The sequence below is a fragment of the Ranitomeya imitator genome, chromosome 3 (genome assembly GCF_032444005.1).
Source record: "Ranitomeya imitator isolate aRanImi1 chromosome 3, aRanImi1.pri, whole genome shotgun sequence".
Lineage (NCBI taxonomy): Eukaryota > Metazoa > Chordata > Amphibia > Anura > Dendrobatidae > Ranitomeya > Ranitomeya imitator.
Genome location: NC_091284.1, coordinates 277,968,508 through 277,990,114, shown reverse-complemented (window position 1 = coordinate 277,990,114; position 21,607 = coordinate 277,968,508). Strand labels below are relative to the sequence as shown.

Genomic DNA, 21,607 nt, shown 5'->3' with positions numbered 1-21,607 from the left:
TTTGTTTTTTGTTTTTTTTAAAGAAAAAGTATCTCAATGAGTGATTACTGGACTGTGGGGCCATTCTCCAGTGGGCTACGTTATATTCTATGAGAGAGGGCTGTATTAGATTCTATGGGGAAGGGCTGTATTAGATTCTATGGGGTCCTACATTAAATACTATGGGGGAGGATTGCTTAAAACTCTATGATGGGGCCACATTATATTCTATGGGGAGGTGGGCTGCATTATATTCTATGGGGGGCTGTATTATATTCTATGGGGGCGGATTGCATCATACTCTTTGATGGGGCTACATTATATTCTATGGGGACTTTATTATATTCTATGGGGGCCTACATTATATTATATGGGGGGCTGTATTATATTCTATGACAGGCTAGATTATATTCTATGTATTCAATTTATTATATTCTGAGGGGTGATTGCATCATACTAAAATTGTGAGTGTATTATACTATATGGAGGACTGAGTGTATTGTAATATGTGGAGGACTATATGAGCAGTGTATTATACTATATGAAGGACTATAGGGGGTGTTTAATACTATATGGAGTACTATGAGGCAAGTGTTATGCTGTATGGAGGACTATGGGGAGTGTATAATACTATATGGAGCACTATAAGGCGAGTATTATACTGTATGAAGGACTGAGGAATGTATTTTAATATATGGAGGACTATGAGGAGTGTATTATACTATATGGAGAACTGAATGTATTTTAATATATGAGGACTATATGAGCAGTGTATTACACTATATGGAGGACTATGGGTAGTGTATAATACTATATGGAGGACTGAGGAGTATATTTTAATATATGGAGGACTATAAGGAGTGTATTATACTATTTTGAGGACTATGGGGAGTGTATAATACTATGTGGAGGACTAGGGGGCACATTATATTATGTGGAGGACTATGGGATGTATTATACTATATGGAGGACTATGGGGAGTGTATTATACTATATGGAGGACTATGGGGCACATTATATTGAGGACTATGGGGTGTGCGTTTTACAATATGGAGGACTGTAGTGCACATTGTACTATGTGGAGGACTATGGGGTGTATTATACTAAACAAGCAAAATGCTGCATATTCATCGAGAGATTGGATTGTTTAGTCTGAAACAGAAATCCTTGTTCTCAGCAGCACATCGCCGGTGTAAGCTGTAGATGTGCTGCTGATAACATGATACTGTACGGGGACAGATTAATCTAATAGTGATTGTTCTGTTCCCATCATTCTTTCTCACAGTTGGTGTAAGGAGGCCGGGTAACAAGCATCGAATGACTTCAATATTGTCGATCACACTCGTTTAGCGGCCTGAACTCAGAGCATGTAAATACAGCATTTGGGGCCCCATTTTAAACTTTGTCCCTGGCTGTGTGGAATGTAGCATGGGAAGACAGGAAATGATGCACACTTCAGGGCTTGTCTAATGCAGGCCAGGAGTCAGGCTGTGTGACGTGGCCAGTGACGTGCCTGGGTCGATAGGTGGGTGCATCAGTGTGACATTCCGGGAGGTGTGACTGCTGGATATGTGGGCACAAGGCAGTGGCGCATGCCTGGAGGCATGTCAATGGGATGAGGTGAATGACGCGGGCGCACGGAGGTGGACGTAGGAGCTACATTATCTGGAAATGTGGGTGAGATGTGTCCTTCCTTTAAACCGGTACCATTTCATTGTGTCAGTGTGGTAAGGGAACTTCCACAAAGTTACTTGGTGTTTTTTGTTTTTTTCTTTCTTGTCATTTATTGCCAGGGAAAGAAGTGTGTGGCTAAAGCCAAGCTCAAGGAATGTGCACTTTGTAAATCCTTATTGCTCAACTGTTATCAGTATAGGCATTTCCCCAATGTCAGATGCTTCCACTAAAGCAGATTATGAGGACGACTCTGCTCATTCCTCCTTGTTAGCCTCCTCTTCAGACAGCGGCTGGGGGCATAATTGTTTCCCGCTTGAAGAAGTGGATAGGATGTTTAAAGTAGTCAGATTCACAATGGGCATTGTGGACATTAGGTCAGAAAGATCTGCGCAGGACATCATGTTTCGGGGCCTAGATTAGAAAAAGCGTAAATCCTTTCTATTAAATGTAAGGATCCAGGCTTTAGTACAGAAAGAGTGGAGAAAGCCAGAGAAGAGAGGCTCTCTTTCCCCCATCCTTCAAAAGAAAATGTACCTTTGAAGAGCCTTCTTCATCATCATGAGATAAAGCCCCTAAACTGGACATGGCAATAACAAAGGCCTCCAAGAAAGCTTCATGCCCTTTGATGATATGGGGGCATTGAGGGATTACCTTGACAGGAAAGTGGACGCTTTTCTGAAAGGTGTACGGGAGACATCAGCAGCGGTCCTGAAATCAGCGGTAGCAGCAATGTGTCCTACTAGGTTATTAATGATCTGTATGGATCATCTGGAATCCCTGTTAAAGGACAGGGTGGCAAGGGACCACATCTTGGCCACTATTCCGCTTATGCAGGGAGCAATGGCTTTCCGATCAGATGCTTCTGCGGACTCTGTACGGCCGGCAGCAAGGTTGGCTGTCCTCTACAACACTGCCCGTAGGGCCTTATGGTTGAAATTTTGGCCAGGGGACATTCAGGCCAGAACATGACTGTTTCATTCCTAGTGAGGGAGAATATCTAGAGAAAGCGAGAATGCCAAAAAGGTATTCCTTAGTCTATCTGTTCCTGTTCTATCTGTTCCTGCCTACAGATAGATGATCCTAAATAGGCAGTTTGTCTGTAGGAAACCTCTCATGGAGCAAGATAAATGGGAAGATTGCAGAAGGAAAGAGGCCTCATGTTTGGAACCTCTTTTCCGGAGGCCAGAAATCGGGTCAATGACTGACTCCCAGCCCAGGTATGTGGAAGGCTTTCCTCTTTCTTCCTTGCCTGGTAGTGAATTTCGGCCTGTAACTGGATTCTCAGCCTGATTAGATCTGGGTTAGTTAGAATTCCAATCTGTTCCACATGGAATATTTGTTTTGATTTCCCCCCACAATCTTCTCTAGCAATTGGCCTTGAGACATAAGTTTTGGACCCAGTTCAGAAAGCCACTCTTCTGGAAGTCCCAGGTTGTGAAAAAGGGGAGGGGTTCTACTTCCCTCTCTTTCTAATAAGCCAGCCGGACGGTTCATTCAGAACTATAATAAATCTGAAGGCTTTGAACAAATTTCTGAGTGTTCAGTCCTTTTATTGCCGACTTAATGGATTCCATTTTAAAGATGCCCTTTCCCCATTGTTTCATAGCCATCCTGGATTTGAAAGGTGCTTGCTATCATGTGCCCATACGTATGGAACATCAGAAATACCTCAGGGTTGCAATAGCCATTGATGGGGGTAGTTGGGCACTTTCAATTCGGGCCCCTCCCTTTTGGGTTAGCAATAGCTCCTCGGGTCTTCACAAAGGTGATTGCAAAGGGCATGACTCATCTCCGGGAAAAAGATGTGTTGATCATCACTTATCTCTGATTTCCAGTTGGTAGGCAAGTCAATTCACTATTGTACGAATCAACTGGAGGGAAGGAATGACTAACCTAAAGCACTTGGGCTGGCTACTGAATCTGAAGAAATCCAGATTAGAGACCCCCAAATGTTCAAGAGTTTCTAGGGCTCCTATTGAACTCGGAGGTGTAGGAATGATACTTTCCAGTGGTCAAAGTAGAAAAAAATCCAAGGTTAAGGGTTGAGAGCCATTGAAGGTCCCCTCCATATCCTTTAGGAGTGCCATGTCCCTCCTGGGTTCTTTAATATTGTGGTTTCAAGCAGTTCTGTGGACCCAGTTCCATTCCAGGGTCTTGAAATGGGATGTTTTACAGAACAAGATCTCCCTTAGGGGGCATCTGGAAGGTAGGATGACTCCATCCCTATGGACGGTGCAATCCCTCCAGTGGTGAATAGATATGGAACTCCTGTGGACAGGTTTGATCTGAGTTAAAAAAAAAAAAAAAGTTACAAGGGTTGTCACCAGAGATGCAAGCATCAGAGGGTAGGGGTTCATCTAGAAAGGGCTTTAGCCCAGGGGGTCTGGACTAGGAGTGAGAGAACACTTACATCAAAGTGAAGGAATTACTATCAGTACAGCAGACTGTAAGTAAATTCCTTGTATCCCTACAGGGCCAGCATGTCTGGCTCCTCTCGTCTTCAAGTGTCAGTGGCTTACATAAATCATACCAAACCCTTGATGAAGGTGGCAGATGGCTTGTTCCAGCTAGAGGAGGGTCATCTCCTTTCCTTGACTGCTCTACATATAAAAGGGAAAGATAACACCCACGTGGACTTCTTAATCTGCAATCTTCTATAACAAGGGTAGTGGGAGCTAAATCCAGACATCTTCAACAAAGTTCAGATGTGGGGTCTCCCAGTCATAGACCTTTTTGCCACCAAAAGGTGAAAAAGTTCTGTTCCCTTGACCCCATGGAGGATGCCCTAGTGGTAGATGCTTTCCTGGTTCCATGGGATTTCAGTCTGTCATATGCCTTTCCTGTAGTAGCCCTGATCTCACTAGGACAGGGCAAGGATTGTGTTGATTGCCCATTTTTGGCCCAGAAGACCATGGCTCTCATGGCCAATAACGTCTGTGTTCAATCGATGGGTTCTTCCGGAGATTACAAATCTTTCTCAAGGGCCAGTGCACTATCCACAAGCAGCTAACCTCCACTTGACGGAATGGAATGTGAAAGGGAGCTGTTAAAGGATAGATGTTTATCTTGTAATCTCATCTCCACCCTGATTCAATGTAGGAAGGCAGTCACAACCAGAATATATGCTAGAACTTGGCGAAAGTTTTTATCTTTTTCAGAGTCTAGTGTTGAGAATGGGGCGCCATTGTGGAGGGTTTTGGAATATTTTTTTTTTTTTTAAAGTCTCAATTTAGGTCTATCCACTAGTACCCTAAAAGTCCAGGTGGTGGCTCTCTGGCCTCTGTACAGCTGTGATTTGGCTAGTAATTATTGTGTCCTAGTTTATTAAAGCATCTTTGATATCTAGGACCATTTCTAAAGTAAAATTAGTCCCATGGGATTTGAATTTGTTTCTGGCAGCCTTAATGGATATACCATTTGAGCTCATAGAATTTGCACCCCTTAAGATTCTTTACCTTTAAAACAGCCCTGTTGGTAGCTTTAACATTGGCCAGAAGACCTCAGTGATGTTAAGGCTCTTTCTACAGCTGCACCTTTTAATCAAATTATAGATGACAGAGTAATCTTTAAGCCAGACCCAGCATACCTTCCCAAAGTTGCACCCCTATTCCATAGACTACAAGAGGTCGTCCTTCCTTCCTTTTGTTTTAATCCAATGAACCAGAAGGAGGAAAAACTTCATACTTTGGATGCTTGAAGACTCGTGGTCAGATATTTGTCAGCTACAGAGAACTAAAGAAAGCATAGTTAATTGTTTGTGTCCTTCCAGGGTTCCAGGAAGGGGCTTAAAACCTCAAAACCTGCATTTGCCAGGTGGATTAGGGAGGCCATTTCTGTAGCATACTCAGCAAGTGGCAAAGCGGCCGCAGAAGATTTATAGGCTCAATCCACACTGGCAATCTCCTTGGTGGAGTGTTATGATCCGGTGACCTTGGAGCTGCATGAGAACTTTCACTGGAGAAAGTGGCCACTATACTGACCGCAACCCTGAACTTAACAGCGCAACTAGAAGTAGCCGTGGAGTGTACCTAACACACCTAGACACCTCGTCACAGCCGGAGGACTAAATACCCCTAAAGATGGAAATCGGAATACTATCTTGCCTCAGAGAAAATCCCCAAAGGATAGACAGCCCCCCACAAATATTGGCGGTGAGTCGGAGAGGAAAAAACATACACAGGCAGAAAAAAACAGGATTTAGCACAGGAGGCCACTCTAGCTAGATAGGACAGAATAGGACAGAGTTCTGTGCGGTCAGTATTGAAGCCCTTCAAAAAATCCACAGCAGAATATAAAAAAAACTTCCTACATCTAACTAAAGATGTCGGAGCGTATATCTGCAACTCCAGTGAAACCAACCAGACTGAGAAAACACACACAGTCTAATCTGGACAAAAGAAAAACAAATGAACAGTACTGAAAATAAGCACACTGCATGTGTGCCACAGGAAAAGAAACAGACACTTATCTTTGCTGAACTGGCAGATAAGCAGGAGAGGCCAGGCAGATATCCAACACTTCCAAAGAAACATTGACAACTGGAAAGGGCTAAAGGATCCTGCACACCTAAATATCCCAGTCAGAATTGTAATTATCCGATACACCTGGCCAGGACTGCGAGTCAGAGACAACTGCATTCCCACCAACAACCACTGGAGGGAACCCAAGAGCAGAATTCACAACAGCAGAGTGAGTGAAAGTCTCAATGAAAGAGATTTGTAAGGCAACAACCTGGTCCTCTCCCTCATCTTTGTATATGCATTATAGATTGAATATGGGTGTGTCTTATTTCACCTTTGGGAGAAGGGTGCTCCAGTCTTTAGTCCCTCCCTGAATAATTGTTTTCTCTGTAATTCTCTTCTGGTGCTGTCATTGGTGATCGATAAGGTCTTGGTTACCTCTCGTTAACGGGGGGTTTTCAGAACCCATGACAGCACCCTTATATTCTGTCCCGTCATGTGTGGGTGAGCACGTCTTTCACTGGGTTGTGTTTCCACACCTTAAGTTTGTGTTGTTGGTCCACCCATGCTCTGTAATCCAACTGATGCCCTTGTAGCCTACAGGTTTCCTGTCTTTGGTGGTCAAATCTCCTCTTAGTGTTTCTCACATTTCAAGTGTACCTACGATAAAAATTACAGACCACTCCATTGTTTGTAGGTGGGAAAACTAGCAAAATCAGCAGTGTATCAAATATTTATTCACACTTCAGCTGCTGCAGAACCTTACAATACACACTTCGCCAGCGGGAGAACCTTGTAATAAACCCTTCAGCTGCTGCAGAACCTCACAATACACACTTCAGCTGCTGCAAAACCTCGCAATACATCTAGCTGGCATTGTTGCATTAAATTGATAGAATAGCTTTTATTTCCACATTGGGCCATTACATGGTGATCTGGAGATAGTAGTACAGTATATAATGTATAAATGCTGAGGCTTCCAATGTTATTTTGCCACATAAGGAACCTGACAGCGGATTCCTGCTGCACTACACCTCAGGCAGCATAAATCATATGTGGCGCCCCAGGGTCCTGGTCATCACAGTAATGAGAGTGATGCTATGTTTGGAGATAATGAAGGAGAATTCTTTGTCAGGTAACACAATGCATGCAACATGTACACACTCCAGACCAGGAGGGGGAGCTCTAAGCCTGTTTAAGGTGAACTCCCCTATAAGAACATTCTGATCTGGAGGGAAAAAGTTCAGTTCCTGTCAGAAAGACAGAGGGAAAGGAAACAAAGGAGCCCTGTGGCCTGAAGTGCTGCAGCTCCTAGGAAACAGATGGATAGAAAGCAGAACATATTGCAGCAAGCGTGAAGGAAAGCAAAGGAGAGGATATCAGAGGGAGATCAGCCAGGAGCAGGCTGCCTCCTTCTGAGGCGCAGAAATCCAGTAGCCGTAACACCGAGGGAGCAACTATCCTTTATGCCTTGTGTTGTGAATTCCGCTCTTGGGCTCCCTCCGGTGGTTGTAAGTGGCACTTTTGTGAGTTCTGCTCTTGGGCTCCCTCTTGTGGTTTCAAGTGGTATGGCTGTTCCTTGGAGTTAGCTGCCTTCAACTGCTTCCACTGATCGTCTTTTCTGCTCGGCTATTTAAGCCTGGCTCTTTCCTTCAGCCAGTGCCACTTGTAAATGGTTCCTGGTTGGATTCACATCTCTTTGGATTTCCCTGTTATCCTGACCAGTTCTGCTAAGCTAAGTTCTTGCTTGCACTTTTCTGTTCAGATTGTGGACTTATCCGTTCTGTGCTTTCTATGTTTGTCCAGCGTTATCAGTAGGAATTAATTCTGTCTTGCTGGAAGCTCTGGGAAGCAGATTTACCATCCACACCTTTAGTCAGGTGTGGAGATTTTTTGTAAACTCTGCGTGGATTTTTGTAGTGTTTTATACTGACCGCACAGTATTCCATCCTGTCCTATCTATCAAGCTAGACTGGCCTCATGTGCTCCTCCTGGTTTCATTCTGTGTATGTCTTTTCCCTCTCCACTCACAGTCATTGCTTGTGGGGGGCTAATCTATCCTTTGGGGATTTTCTCTGAGGCAAGATAGAAACAGGAAAGCTATCTTTAGGGGTAGTTAGCTCTTAGGCTGTGATGAGGTGCCTAGGGAGCGTTAGGAGCATCCCACGGCTACTTCTAGTATTCTGTTGATCTTAGGGACTGCGGTCAGTACAGTTACCACTTCCTTCAGAGCTCGTTCCATGTTGCTCCTAAACCACCGCATCATAACAGCCTTGCTCCAAAGACAGGCAGGACCGTTAATTTCACGTTACCTGCCCGCCCTATACCCAGGAGGCAAGGTGGCACTCCTTAGAGGCTGGGGCATGATAGTCCCTGTAAAATGCCTCAAGCCACTGGTCATATGGGTTTGTCTTATCCATCTGGGGGACAGAGAGAGATGACATCTGTGAGGACCTTATGAGAAGCTTAGCAGTAAGGGACTACAACACCGCAGTGCTAGAGGGAGGCTACTGATTTCCACCTGGACAAGAGGACTCTGGACTTGCCTCCAAACTGGCCGGACTCTGTCTGCCCTGTGATCCGGTGCTCTGGACTGTGGATGCTGAAGTCTTCAGTAAAGGTAAAGAGACTGCAACCTTGTGTCCTTGTTCTTCACTGCGCCTCTCACCATCCACCATCTACACACTGGGAAGCCCTGGGGACATACTTCACCTGTGTGAAGGTATACCATCTAGCTGCCTTAACATCACCCCAGCAGACCCCTTAAAGCAGCCTCGGTCACCCTGACCGAATACCACAGGTGATGTCACGAACATATCCCTTTAAAGAACTTTCCCTTTAATACGGATGTCCCAGTGCCACGGACCAGGTCAGCCACCATGACATCCCCCTGTGAACCGAAGGACCCGGTACCAAGTACCCCGCTGCCCTAACGGGGCACTCCACATACTTGGGGTTCATTGTGGGATTTGTGTACGTTTTATTCTGATACTGCCACTTTTTAGATAACCTATACATTTAATGTCCGTGCGGAGACTATGATGACTATCTCAAGAGTCCAGTCAACTGCACCTTCTCCCTGCTTTGCTCCCTTAGACAGACAGTTGTCCTCCTGTGTTTGTAATTCTGCAAGTTGATATTTACATGCGGAGTCCTAAAGGTGTGTAATATGCGGAGTTAGGATTTTGCTCTGCTTGCTGATTTTAAGCAATCATCGCATGATTGATCTCATGTGATTTGCAAACTTGTGATTATGTGCCAACTGATGTCACCTCATGCTGCTCTCAATTGAAAATTGGGCACCCTAGATTATGTATAAGATGAGATATATAGATAGAGTATAGATAATACACAGACAGCATATTATACTCGCGTATGTAGAATCCTTTTCCTTCCTGGGGTTCTGCAGCAGCGTCTTTATTTCTTCCAGTCACATGAGGCTGTCATGTGACCATAAGGTCCTGGCAGAATTTTCAGTCTTTGCTGAGATTGGTGGAGGAAGGAAGGTTCAGCTTCTTGTCTTCTCTGTCACTGCTATCAGTTGAGTCCTGCCACTGCTGGCTTACATTATGTGCCAGCATAGGGAGGCTGAGGCAGGAGAAGGGTCTGGAAGAGATTTGGCATGGCCTCATTTGTGAGGTTCTCTGCCAGAACAGGAACATTTTAGACTGGATGTGACCAGCACCTCCAAAATCGGGAGTGAGCTGGTTATGTACCCGAGTGTGGTATCTAGGTAACAATGCAGAATTCTGACTGTCAGTACATTACAAACTGTCAGCACTCTGCAGCCTCGGTACACACACAGAATAGGAAAAAGCCCAAACAACCACTTTAAGTGTAGTAAAGTAAATTAACTTTTTTTAATTAAATGATCAGTCTTTGCAAAATCATGAGTCTTGGTAATGCACTCTTTCATATCAAACTCCATGCTGAAAGAGCTGTTTCAGATGCTTTGTTCATGTACTTAGACCTGCAGTTCAAAACAGCTACTTGAAGTGCATGTACAAGATAGTTGAAACAGCCCTTCTTCATAATGGTTCAATGGAGAAAAGGAATCAAGATAAGTTAATTCATTATGTTATAGAGATACATAATTATACACAGTAATATGTTAATCAATAAAAAGTTTAGATACTCTTTAATTAACAATTCACAAATGCTAGAACGGATCCCATATGAAATGTATACAAGACAAAGAAGAGATCCCAACCGTTATGGTAAAAAGCAAATTTTATTGATCATACTTAAAAACAATATAGTAAAAAACAATTCTAAAAAAGCAAAATGCCATCTATAGGACACTAGAGCACACTAATGTATAGTACAAACTCCAGAAGGAGTCATATAGGATGCAACAAATACTGTAAAAAACCAAAGCCAAAATAATGCATAGTGCACCATAATATGCTATGGGCAGTTAATCATGTATATTCATATTAATAGAGCTTCCATGTTAGACACCGTCATCTATATATATAATTGTCTAAGGTCCACTTCCATTTGTTTGTCTGTTTGTCAGTCACGGAAATCCCGCATCGCTGATTGGTTGCGCCCAGCCGGCCGCGACCAATCAGCGACAGGCACAGTCCGGCCATGAATTATCCCCTCCCTACTCTCCTCCAGTCAGTGACCGCTACATCATCTCGGGTTATTGCCGCAAGGAATTATTGGAACGGAGCGTCGCGAGGAAAATCGCTAAAGGCCTGAGCTGGATCTGGGGGCTGCCGGAAGGTGAGTATATAACTATTTATTTTTTTATTTTAAATCTTTTTTTTTTTAAACAGGGATAAGTTGCACACATTGCTATATACTACGTGGCTGTGCAATATACTAGGTGGGCTGTGTTGTATACTGTGTGGGCTGTGTTATATACTGCATGGGCTGTTCTATACTACGTGGGCTGTTCTATATTACGTGGGCTGTGCTATATACTAAGTGGCTGTGCTATATACTAAGTGGCTGTGCTATATACTAAGTGACTGTGCTATATACTAAGTGGCTGTGTTATATACTACGTGGCTGTGTTATATACTACGTGGCTGTGTTATATACTACGTGGCTGTGTTATATACTATGTGGCTGTGTTATATACTATGTGGCTGTGCTATATACTAAGTGGCTGTGTTATATACTATGTGGCTGTTATATATTATGTGGCTGTAATATACTACGTGGCTGTGTTATATACTACGTGGCTGTGTTATATACTACGTGGCTGTTATATACTACGTGGCTGTGTTATATACTACGTGGCTGTGTTATATACTACGTGGCTGTGTTATATACTACGTGGCTGTGTTATATACTACGTGGCTGTGTTATATACTATGTGGCTGTGTTATATACTATGTGGCTGTGCTATATACTAAGTGGCTGTGTTATATACTATGTGGCTGTTATATATTATGTGGCTGTAATATACTACGTGGCTGTGTTATATACTACGTGGCTGTGTTATATACTACGTGGCTGTTATATACTACGTGGCTGTGTTATATACTATGTGGCTGTGTTATATACTATGTGGCTGTGCTATATACTAAGTGGCTGTGCTATATACTAAGTGGCTGTGCTATATACTAAGTGGCTGTGCTATATACTAAGTGGCTGTGTTATATACTACGTGGGCTGTGTTCTATGCTACGTGGGTTGTGAGACTCTTTTGCCCGGTGCCCTTAAAAACCTGGAGCTGGCCCTGGCTTCACTGATTGGTCGCACCCAGCCAGCCGCAAACAATCATCGACAGACACAATCTGGCCGCGAATTGGTGCGGTATTTGAACCATGCTTCACTAATTGGTCGCGCCTCGCTGGTCGAATCCTGTGTATTCATTGCATTTTTCTGAAATCTTCATAAATAAACTACATACATATTCTAGAATACCCGATGCGTTAGAATCGGGCAACCATCTACTTGTATCAATAAATGCTGAGCCATGTAATAACCATAATTATGAATGAAGACCCCTCAGGAGAAAAAACTCCATAAAAAATATATCACAAGATCTGTACACAGCTGGGTTAAAACAAAATTACATAGAGTCCCTGTGTATGGTGACACAAAGGTGCATAGGAGATATGCCAAAATCAATTAATACAATGTCTCCATAAGATGTCCATTAAAACAACCCATCTAAATATGCCAAGTGATAAATCATAATAATGGAGATAATTACCAAGTAGATCGTAGTAGTGCTCGTGGCGTCTCCTCACCCCTATTGGCGTTTCACCACCACCTTCTTCTTAAGGCCCCAGAAGAAGCTGGCAGCGAAACGTGCATCTTGCTTTTTTATAATTGTTTTTTTTACTATATTGTTTTTAAGTATGATCAATACAATTTGCTTTTTTATTATAACGGTTGGGATCTCTTCTTTGTCCCGTATACATTTCATATGGGATTCGTTGTGATTGTTGTGAAGTGCCCTAATATAATTGGACATATGTTGATTTAATTCACAAATGCTGTATAATAAATATTCTTCTAGGTCACAGTGGGAGGCCCGTGGTGAATATGTTGCCTCAAATACTGATGAATGTACAGCAACTTTGATGTATTCTGTGACATTAAAACAAGAGGGAACTATAAGCTTTGAATATTTATATCCTGATCGCAACATTCTCTTTGAATTCTATGTAAGTATTAACCCATGTCACCTTAATAAATATTAGACACACTATTGCATTTGAAGTTGTATGCCCAAGAATGCATTACTTGCAACTTTTTAATGCAATTAACTCTCCTGCTTCTGTATAGGGCTATCGTAGGCAGCGCATAAATGGGGTTCAGCTATTCTTAAAGTAACTATAGATAGTATTATCAAGGAACTCTGTCACTGACTGGCTGTGATCCTGTTAAAATGTGGGCAAAACTATTAAGACCAGATTCAATGTTTATGGGGGTTTTTTAAGTTCCTTTATCGTGTGGTATTGGTTGCTGTTTTTGGTTCCAAATTCTTCAACATGTCATACACAATTCATGAATTTGGTACAAAGTCAAAAATGGTCTCTTTTTTTTTTTTCTGCCTTGAACTGCTTTTATGACTTTTTGGCTCCAAAATGGCGCAAACATTGCACTAAAATATTGGCATACTTAAAAAATACACCGGGAGGGAGTGAAGATGCTCCAAATTTTGCAACTTTTTTTAAAAAAAGTCACAATTGATAATTCAGACAAAAATATCCGGAACTGCTTGAATCCACCAACAAATTGGGAACAAAATAACAAAAGGCTAGCACATAAAATAAATGTTAAAAAAAATGGTCCGAATAAAATAATGAATAGGGTGCAAACAAAAAAAGGAACGAAACTAGACAAAAACAGGTGCAAAAGCAATGATACATTAGGAACCATATCTAAACTTAAACAATTTTTAATTGGGATTGCTTAAAACAAGATAAGGTTATGTTTCTTAATCTATTTATTACCATCAAGATGCCAATAACATTTGTCTGAAAAATGTTTTACTTTTTAATGAAAATTTTAAACCTATGATGAGTACCAGTGTAAAAATGGCCACATTGCTAAAATAATCTCAAAATTCACTAGTAGCAAAAATAATTTTTCGTTGAATGTTTCTGCAGGTTCAAAATAATCAGTGTCAGCCAAGGGAGGAGAATTCAAGATGGATGAAAACCACTGAGACGGGTTGGCAATATCACCAAGTAATTAACAGTTATTGTGCTGGTCTATTGTCTTTTTAAATGCATCTGTATTTGTTCTCAGTGATTGAAGAATATATCTGTTACTGGCATGTGCCCAACTGTGGGGAAAAAAAGTTATGAGCAATATAAAATGGGGGAAACTACCTCCCTCAAAAAAAAAAATTTACCCTTCTTGTAAAAAGCTTCATATGTCTGCAAATTTACATGCGTCAAAACTAGATATCCTTCAAGACACATACTTATTTGCATGGCATCAGGTTTTCTGGTATTAATTCCCATCATGCACAAACATATGATCACCCGTAATAATAATTTTTGCCTGTTCTATAGTAACTGTATTTTCTTCTACTCTGCCAAATTATATACATAGATAATTATTTCTAGTTTTGTGTGACGTGTTTGAAATTCAAATTCATCAGCTTTACCAAATATTGCAAAAACTTCTTCTGCAAATCGGAATACTGAAAAGTCTCTAATAGAGATGAGCGGTGTTCGAGTCGAACTGTTAGCCAATCTCAAATTCGAGCTGTTTTGGGTGGTGTTCGAGTCGTTTGACGAACCCGAACGATTTGCTTAAAATTCGGCTGTTTTGCACATTAAAACTGTTTATCATTGTTAATAGACTGTTTCAGTGTATAGTGGGGAGGGCGGGGGATAGATCTGTGCTGAAATAATGCCGATCTCCATTTTTTTTTTCTTTCCCGCATTTACAGTGGGGCAGTGCAGTCTCTCAGCCTATCAGCAGTGCGCACACACACAGCAATGTGCATGTGATGCACACAAGCAAGGGCACGTGTCATTGGCTGTGTATGTCACATGTCCTTGCCCTATAAGAACCAGCTATTTGCCCCGTCGCCGCCATTTCCTCACTGCTGCAGCTTAGTGTTAGATGGCACCGCTGCTGCTGTGGACACTATACAGACTGTGTTTTTTTGGAGCGAATAGTCAGAGAGATAGGTTTAGGGAGTCGGGACTAGGATTGAGCGACTTTTACTTTTTTAGGGTCGAGTCAGGTTTTGCGAAACCCGACTATCTCAAAAGTCGAGTCAAGTGAAATCGGCCAATTATCGTGAAAAGTCGGGGATCGACCGAAACACGAAACCCAATGCAAGTCAATGGGGAAGCATAGTCGGCAGTGAGTGGAGGCCAGGAAAACACCTACAGTGCCCATTTTAATGGCAAAAACATCCATTCTTGGTACTGAAGCTTGTCAATCTTAATTTACCTTATAATAATAGTTAGGCTTTGGACATTGGGGGTCATGTGGCTAAAGTTGTGGGGGGTATGGCTGGGTCAAATATTTAGTGGGCCCAGGAAATGTGGACCACGTCACGGCAGTGGAGCAGGAAGAGGTAAGTATTTCAACTTTGCAAGTGCTGTGATCCTGAGCAAGCAGGGGTGGCCCACTCGTTCGCATTGGCACTGGCACAGGGCCCCTCAAAGTATGGCGGTGTGTTTGCACGGCGGGGGCGCCTCCCAACGGCAGCGACACTTTTGCGTACTATGAGGAGCCCTATGCCAGTGACGTCGCCAACAAGTATCCCCCCCCCAACTGATGAAGGAACCTGCACTTTCATCTGCACCTTCCTCTTTGTCCCCATGTAAGGTGGTATGGTATGCGGGAAGGGGAACCTCACTTTCAGCAGGGTCAAAATCTGGCTGTGTAGCGTGCAAGGGGAATGTAGCGGTCTGGGTCAATGTACCAGCAGAGTCATCTAGCACTGGCTGGGCAATGGGCAGGATGAGGAGGAAACACAGTTATAGTCCCAAATACAAAAGTAGGCTAAAAATAGTTCAAAATTGGTAACAGGACTAAACAGGCGGCATTGCTTTGTTCAGTGGAGGACAACTGTAATGAGAGGCTGACACAGTGAGTAGGCCCAAATCAGTTAGAAGGCTAAATGCTGTTCAAAATTGGTAACAGAAGTAAACAGGCGGCACTGCTTTGTTCAGTGGAGGAGAACAGCAAGGAGCGGCAGACACCGTTAGTAGGCCCCAACCCAACTAATAGGTCAAATGCAGTGTAGTATTAACAAGTACTTAACAAGAGCCTGAAGATCGAAGTTCAGGACAGGAGAACAGCAAGGAGCGGCAGACACCATTAGTAGGCCCCAAACAAAGTAGTAGCCCCCCTGCAGTTGTTCCATTTAACAACTATTTAACAAGAGCCTGAAAATAGAAGCTCAGGAAAGGCAACCAGGAGAACACCTTGGAGCGGCAGACACTGTTTGTAGTCCCCAACCAAACTAGTAGCCCCACTGCAGTTTTAAAATTCCGATAGGCTGAAAACCTGATAATTGTAGGTCATTTCTTTAAAGAGGACAGCTGTATTGAGTGGCGCAGCCAGACACTGCTAGTAGGCCTTACACCACAAAGTTGGCTCGATGCTGGTTTAAAAAAGGTTACATGGGTACACGGTCAGCATTGGTGTGGTCAGTGGAGGACAATTGGAAGGAAGGAACCGCAGACAGACTTAGTAGGCCTAACATAAAAAAGTAGGCTCAATGCAGTTTCAATTATCTTGCAGGGGTACACAGGCAGCATTGGTGTGGTCAGCAGAGGACTATTGGAAGGAGGGACCGCAGACAGACTTAGTAGGCCTAAAATAACAAAAGGAGGCTAAATGCAGTTTCAATTATCTTGCAGGGGTACACAGGCAGCATTGGTATGGTCGGCGGAGGACAATTGGAAGGAGTGTCTGACACAGTTAGTACTCCAAAATAATACATAGATGTTAATGTCTCGCAAAAAAACAAAACAAAAAAAAAAAGGTGGCATACTTAGGTACAGGGGAGGGCTCCTCTGATGACTTTCAGACATTGTTATTTGGTGCAAAGTATTTACTGGTGTAAATGTAGGACAGGGCCACTGAATATTTTAAGTAGCATCATACATGTCAACAAATTGGTATTGTCAGTGTCAGGCATTGAAGGATTTCACCGCATAGACTAAACAGCGGTGGAGCATTGACAGATAATTTTGCAAGTGGTAGAGCACAGTTTGAGCTGGGGGGCACTGTCTCGTGCCCGGAGGTACTGGCCCAAGGCCCCTCATGTTATAACGGTGTGTCTGACATTGTGTGCGCGCCACCACCGCCAGAGACACTTCATTGTACTATGAGGGACCCGGTGAATTGATGCTGCAGTACCTGTCCTGTCTGCGGTCATTGCGAAATCACTCCACAACCTGGTCAGAAAACCCCTCTGTCCAACGCCACTTCTGAGTCCTGTTGCCCCCTGCAGCTTGTGTGAGAACCATCACCGGCGCTGTGTGCTGGGAATGCCTGAATCAAACGGTCAACAAGAGTTGCTTGTTTGGTTGCCAATATTTGTTCAAGGTTCTCATGTGGCGTGATGTTTTGCAGTTTCCCCTTATAGCATGGATCCAGGAGGCAGGCCAACCAGTAATCGTCATCGGTCATCATTTTTATAATGCGGGGGTCCCTTTTTAGGATAGGCAAGGCATAATCTGCCATGTGGGCCAATGTTCCAGTTGTCAATTCACTGCTTGTGCTGGGTTGAGGAGCACTTTCGGGCAAATCAACGACATTTGCCTCCCTCAAAAACCCTGAACCTGGCTTTGCAACTCCATCTGTTTCTATTGCCCCCTGAGAAGCTTCCTCATCCAAAAAATACTCATCCCCATCATCCTCCTCGTCCTCCTCCTCTTCACCTGCCACCTCGTCCAGTAGACTTCCCTGACCAGACAATGGCTGACTGTCATCGTGGCTTCCCTCGTACTAGGTTGCAGACGCCTGCTCCTTCATGTGCGTCAAACTTTGCATCAGCAGACGCATTAGGGGGATGCTCATGCTTATTATGGCGTTGTCTACACTAACCAAGCGTGTGCATTCCTCAAAACACTGAAGGACTTGACAGAGGTCTTGGAGGTTCGACCACTGCACACCAGACAACTCCATGTCTGCCATCCAACTGCCTGCCCGTGTATGTGTATCCTCCCACAAATAAATGACAGCACGCCTCTGTTCGCATAGTCTCTGAAGCATGTGCAGTGTGTAGTTCCACCTTGTTACAACGTCGATGATTAGGCAATGCTGGGGAAGGTTCAAAGATCGCTGATGGTTCTGCATACGGCAAGCTACACCACCTGTTTACCTAACTACTATTTAACGGCATCTAGCCCAGGAAATCATTTTGTACCTAATAGCATTTTCTGCTGCTCAGCAGAGTACCCCACCCATGAAGCAAGCTACACCGCCTGTTTACCTAACTGCTATTTTGTAATGGCATTTAGCCCAGTAAATCAGTTTGGGCCTAGTAGAATTTAGTGATACTCAGCAGTGTACCCCACCCATGAAGCAAGCTACACCGCCTTCTTTCTTTCTCAATCTAACCCCTCAGCTCTGGGGTGTCCACTCTCCCTCCAGCTCTCTCCTTCTCACAGGTGGACTACCGCATGTTTTCACACTGTGGCGAATCTTTTGGGCGAGGTAATGGATAATATGTGCCGCCTTACAAACGTCCATGACAACACAATCGAGGAAGCAACTAAACGCCTCAAATAGTGAGCAGGATATGGAGCACCCCACAGGCAAACAGCGATCTGTGTAGTATGCTCCTTCACAGAAGAAGCCCAATGGGAGGACACTATTCGGAGGCACAGGTAGTAACCGGAACACCCCCTCAATGTCTGTTTTGGCCATTAGGGTGCCCCTTAACAACTTCTTGACTTGCCTGATTGCCTCATCAAAGGAGGTACAGTATATAGTACTGTACTTGGTTCCGCGTCAATGTCGTTTACTGACCTGCCCCTTGGATATGACAAATGGTGGATTAGTCTGAATGTATTGGGTTCATTTTTTGGCACAACTCCCAACAGGGGTACTACTACGTCTTCTAAGGAAAGTGTTCTGAATGGACCCGCCGCCATTCTACCTAAAGATATTTATTTTTTTTTTTTTTGTCAAGACGTCTGGGTGTTGGTAGAGTGAGTTTAGATTTTTACTCCAGCCTTTCTTGATTTTAGAGGGGCATGACATGCCTATATCTGTGTCTCCTCTTCCTTTTACTCCTCCACCTCTTTTCTTTTCGCATGACTATATGTAGTTGTGACTTTTCCATGTTTGCTGTGTCTTCTGAGCAGTTTGTCAGCTTTTGGACACCTTTTTAAGGGGTTTTTTATGTGTTTTCCATGTGTTTTGTATGTGTTTGTGTTTGCCTGCCATTGGTTTCAAAGGGGTTCGACGAACAGTCCGGCGAACACCTCCCTGATCGACGAACCGAACCCGAACACTAGGGAGGTTGCTCAACACTTGTCTCCTCACCTCAACATGCTTATCGTGTCACTCTCCACAAGGAGAAATGATACTTCTTGGATCGCAAGCTTTTTATTGCAAACTCATCCTTATTTCTTTATAAGTAACTTCAAACTATCTGACTAGGAGTAAACTAAAGGTACCTTCACACATAACGATATTGTTAACGATATCGTTGCTATTTGTGACGTAGCAACGATATCGTTAATGAAATCGTTATGTGTGACAGCGACCAACGATCAGGCCCCTGCTGGGAGATCGTTGGTCGCTGAATAAAGTCCAGAACTTTATTTCGTCGCTGGACTCCCTGCAGACATCGCTGGATCGGCGTGTGTGACACCGATCCAGCGATGTCTTCACTGGTAACCAGGGTAAACATCGGGTAACTAAGCGCAGGGCCGCGCTTAGTAACCCGATGTTTACCCTGGTTACCATGCTAAAAGTAAAAAAAAACAAACACTACATACTTACCTACCGCTGTCTGTCCTCCAGCGCTGTGCTCTGCTCTCCTCCTGTACTGGCTGTGAGCTGGAAAGCAGAGCGGTGACGTCACCGCTCTGCTTTCCGGCTCCCAGACAGTACAAGAGGAGAGCAGAGAAGCAGAGCGCAGCGCTGGAGGACAGACAGCGGTAGGTAAGTATGTAGTGTTTGTTTTTTTTTACTTTTAGCATGGTAACCAGGGTAAACATCGGGTTACTAAGCGCGGCCCTGCGCTTAGCTACCCGATGTTTACCCTGGTTACCGGCATCGTTGGTCGCTGGAGAGCGGTCTGTGTGACAGCTCTCAAGCGACCAAACAGCGACGCTGCAGCGATCCGGATCGTTGTCGGTATCGCTGCAGCGTCGCTAAATGTGAAGGGGCCTTAATGATCATTGGTAACCAGCAGTCTATTTAACACACTGAACAATAAGACTTTGTAGGTAACTTAAATTGTCAAAGTGGTTCAAAAATTACTTCTTTTTATTCGAGTCAGATGCCTTCTTTGCCAGCTTTCACAGAATTTATAAAGAGCTTTGTTCTTTCCTAAATGAAGAAGTCATGGCTTTTTCATAAGCTATCCAAAATTATCTCTTTATTCCAGGAGCAAAAAAAAATGGTGTTGCTTTTCACTTAAAGTAGTAATGACATTTTAGCAAAGTATAAAAAATCTCTTTTGTTATTGGCAAAAGGTTTACTGTTCTCAAACTTACTGTTCAATTATAAAAGCCATCCTTATTTGTAGTGCGTAGAATAAAAAAAGTTTACTAAAGGGCTGTTGCTGCAGCATATCACCAGTCAATAAATCCATAGTCATACTAGCCGAATCAGAACCTCTCTATATCACTTGAATCTTTTGCATTTTTATTCATTGACTAAGACAAACGCTCACACTGTGCACAATTATGAGGAAATTGGCATTTTTAATTAATAATTTTATATTTAACTGCAATTCCGACTATCAATCCAAAAGGTTAAAAAAAAAATACCTAAAGTAAAAGTGAGATTTTGTCTGTCTTATGAGAATATCTACAGTATTTGTGCATAGTTATTGTGAGTCTATAGTGTGCAGAATTATTATGCATCTAAATGAAAAAATATACATTTTCCCATCTCAATTGTTTATTTTCATCTGTTAAACTGAGAATAACCACCAAACCACTCGAAAATGTACAAAAATACAATTGACATTCCCCCCCCCCCCCCAAAAAAAAAAAAAAAAAAAATCAGAAACCAATACAGCAATGTAGCACTTGACAATGTTACTCATATACGATGTTGAAAAAACCACATAGGAGTCCCATAAATGCAGTCTGTTTTCCTATCTGATATGAAGAGCTCTGTGTCTTGACAAATTTTTTGCAAGCTGAAATAATAACCTGTTTTTTCAATAATTTCTATAGGTACAACTCACCCAAGGAACTAATGTTCTGTATTGGAGGACAATGGCTTTTAACTTGGGAACGAAAGGACAAAAAGCGGTATTGTTGAGGAATATTCTTATTACTGGTATGCTTAATGTTTAGTCTATCACACGCTTTTTCTTTGTGTAAGTGAAAAGCTGACATGTATGTGAAAACTGTGTTTCCTTTCGCAGGCGCTGCTTATACTTCAGAATGCTTTCCATGCAAGCCTGGTACATTTGCCCACAGTAGTGGCACCTCATCCTGTCAGCTATGCCCACCAAACACTTTTTCATACCGTGGAGCTGCCTCTTGTATGCCATGTGAATCTGATAAGTATTCAGGTAACCTTTTACATTGAATTACAGAAAGTGAATGCGAAACTCGGAGTTTAAATATCCTCGTAATGATATGGATTGACCTCTAAAACATATATTTATTAGAGGCTTGTTATGTCAGCAAGTACAAAATTATTTTTATTAGTCCATAAATACACATAATCAAGACCATAATAATGTGAACAAATCCATACAACAAATTCCATCCTGCGGGCCCAACCAATTTCTAATCCCAGAAGTAAAGCTAATGATGTCCGGCAGCAGTTTTTTTCTTTGTTTTCAATTGAAAATGCAGAAAGGATCTCTACACAGTATGATGCATTGATTGGACCAAGTTAGA

At 42.9% G+C, this 21,607-nt stretch overlaps 1 protein-coding gene across 1 annotated transcript in view; it reads left to right on the top strand.

Annotated features, from left to right (window-relative positions):
• ELAPOR1 (endosome-lysosome associated apoptosis and autophagy regulator 1) overlaps positions 1-21,607 on the top strand; it is a 349,091-nt gene that overhangs the window by 170,367 nt on the left and 157,117 nt on the right. The window contains exons 4-7 of the mRNA XM_069756493.1: positions 12,598-12,745; positions 13,694-13,774; positions 20,930-21,035; positions 21,124-21,273. Coding sequence (XP_069612594.1) covers positions 12,598-12,745; positions 13,694-13,774; positions 20,930-21,035; positions 21,124-21,273 — 485 coding nt within the window. The remainder of the gene's footprint in view (positions 1-12,597; positions 12,746-13,693; positions 13,775-20,929; positions 21,036-21,123; positions 21,274-21,607) is intronic.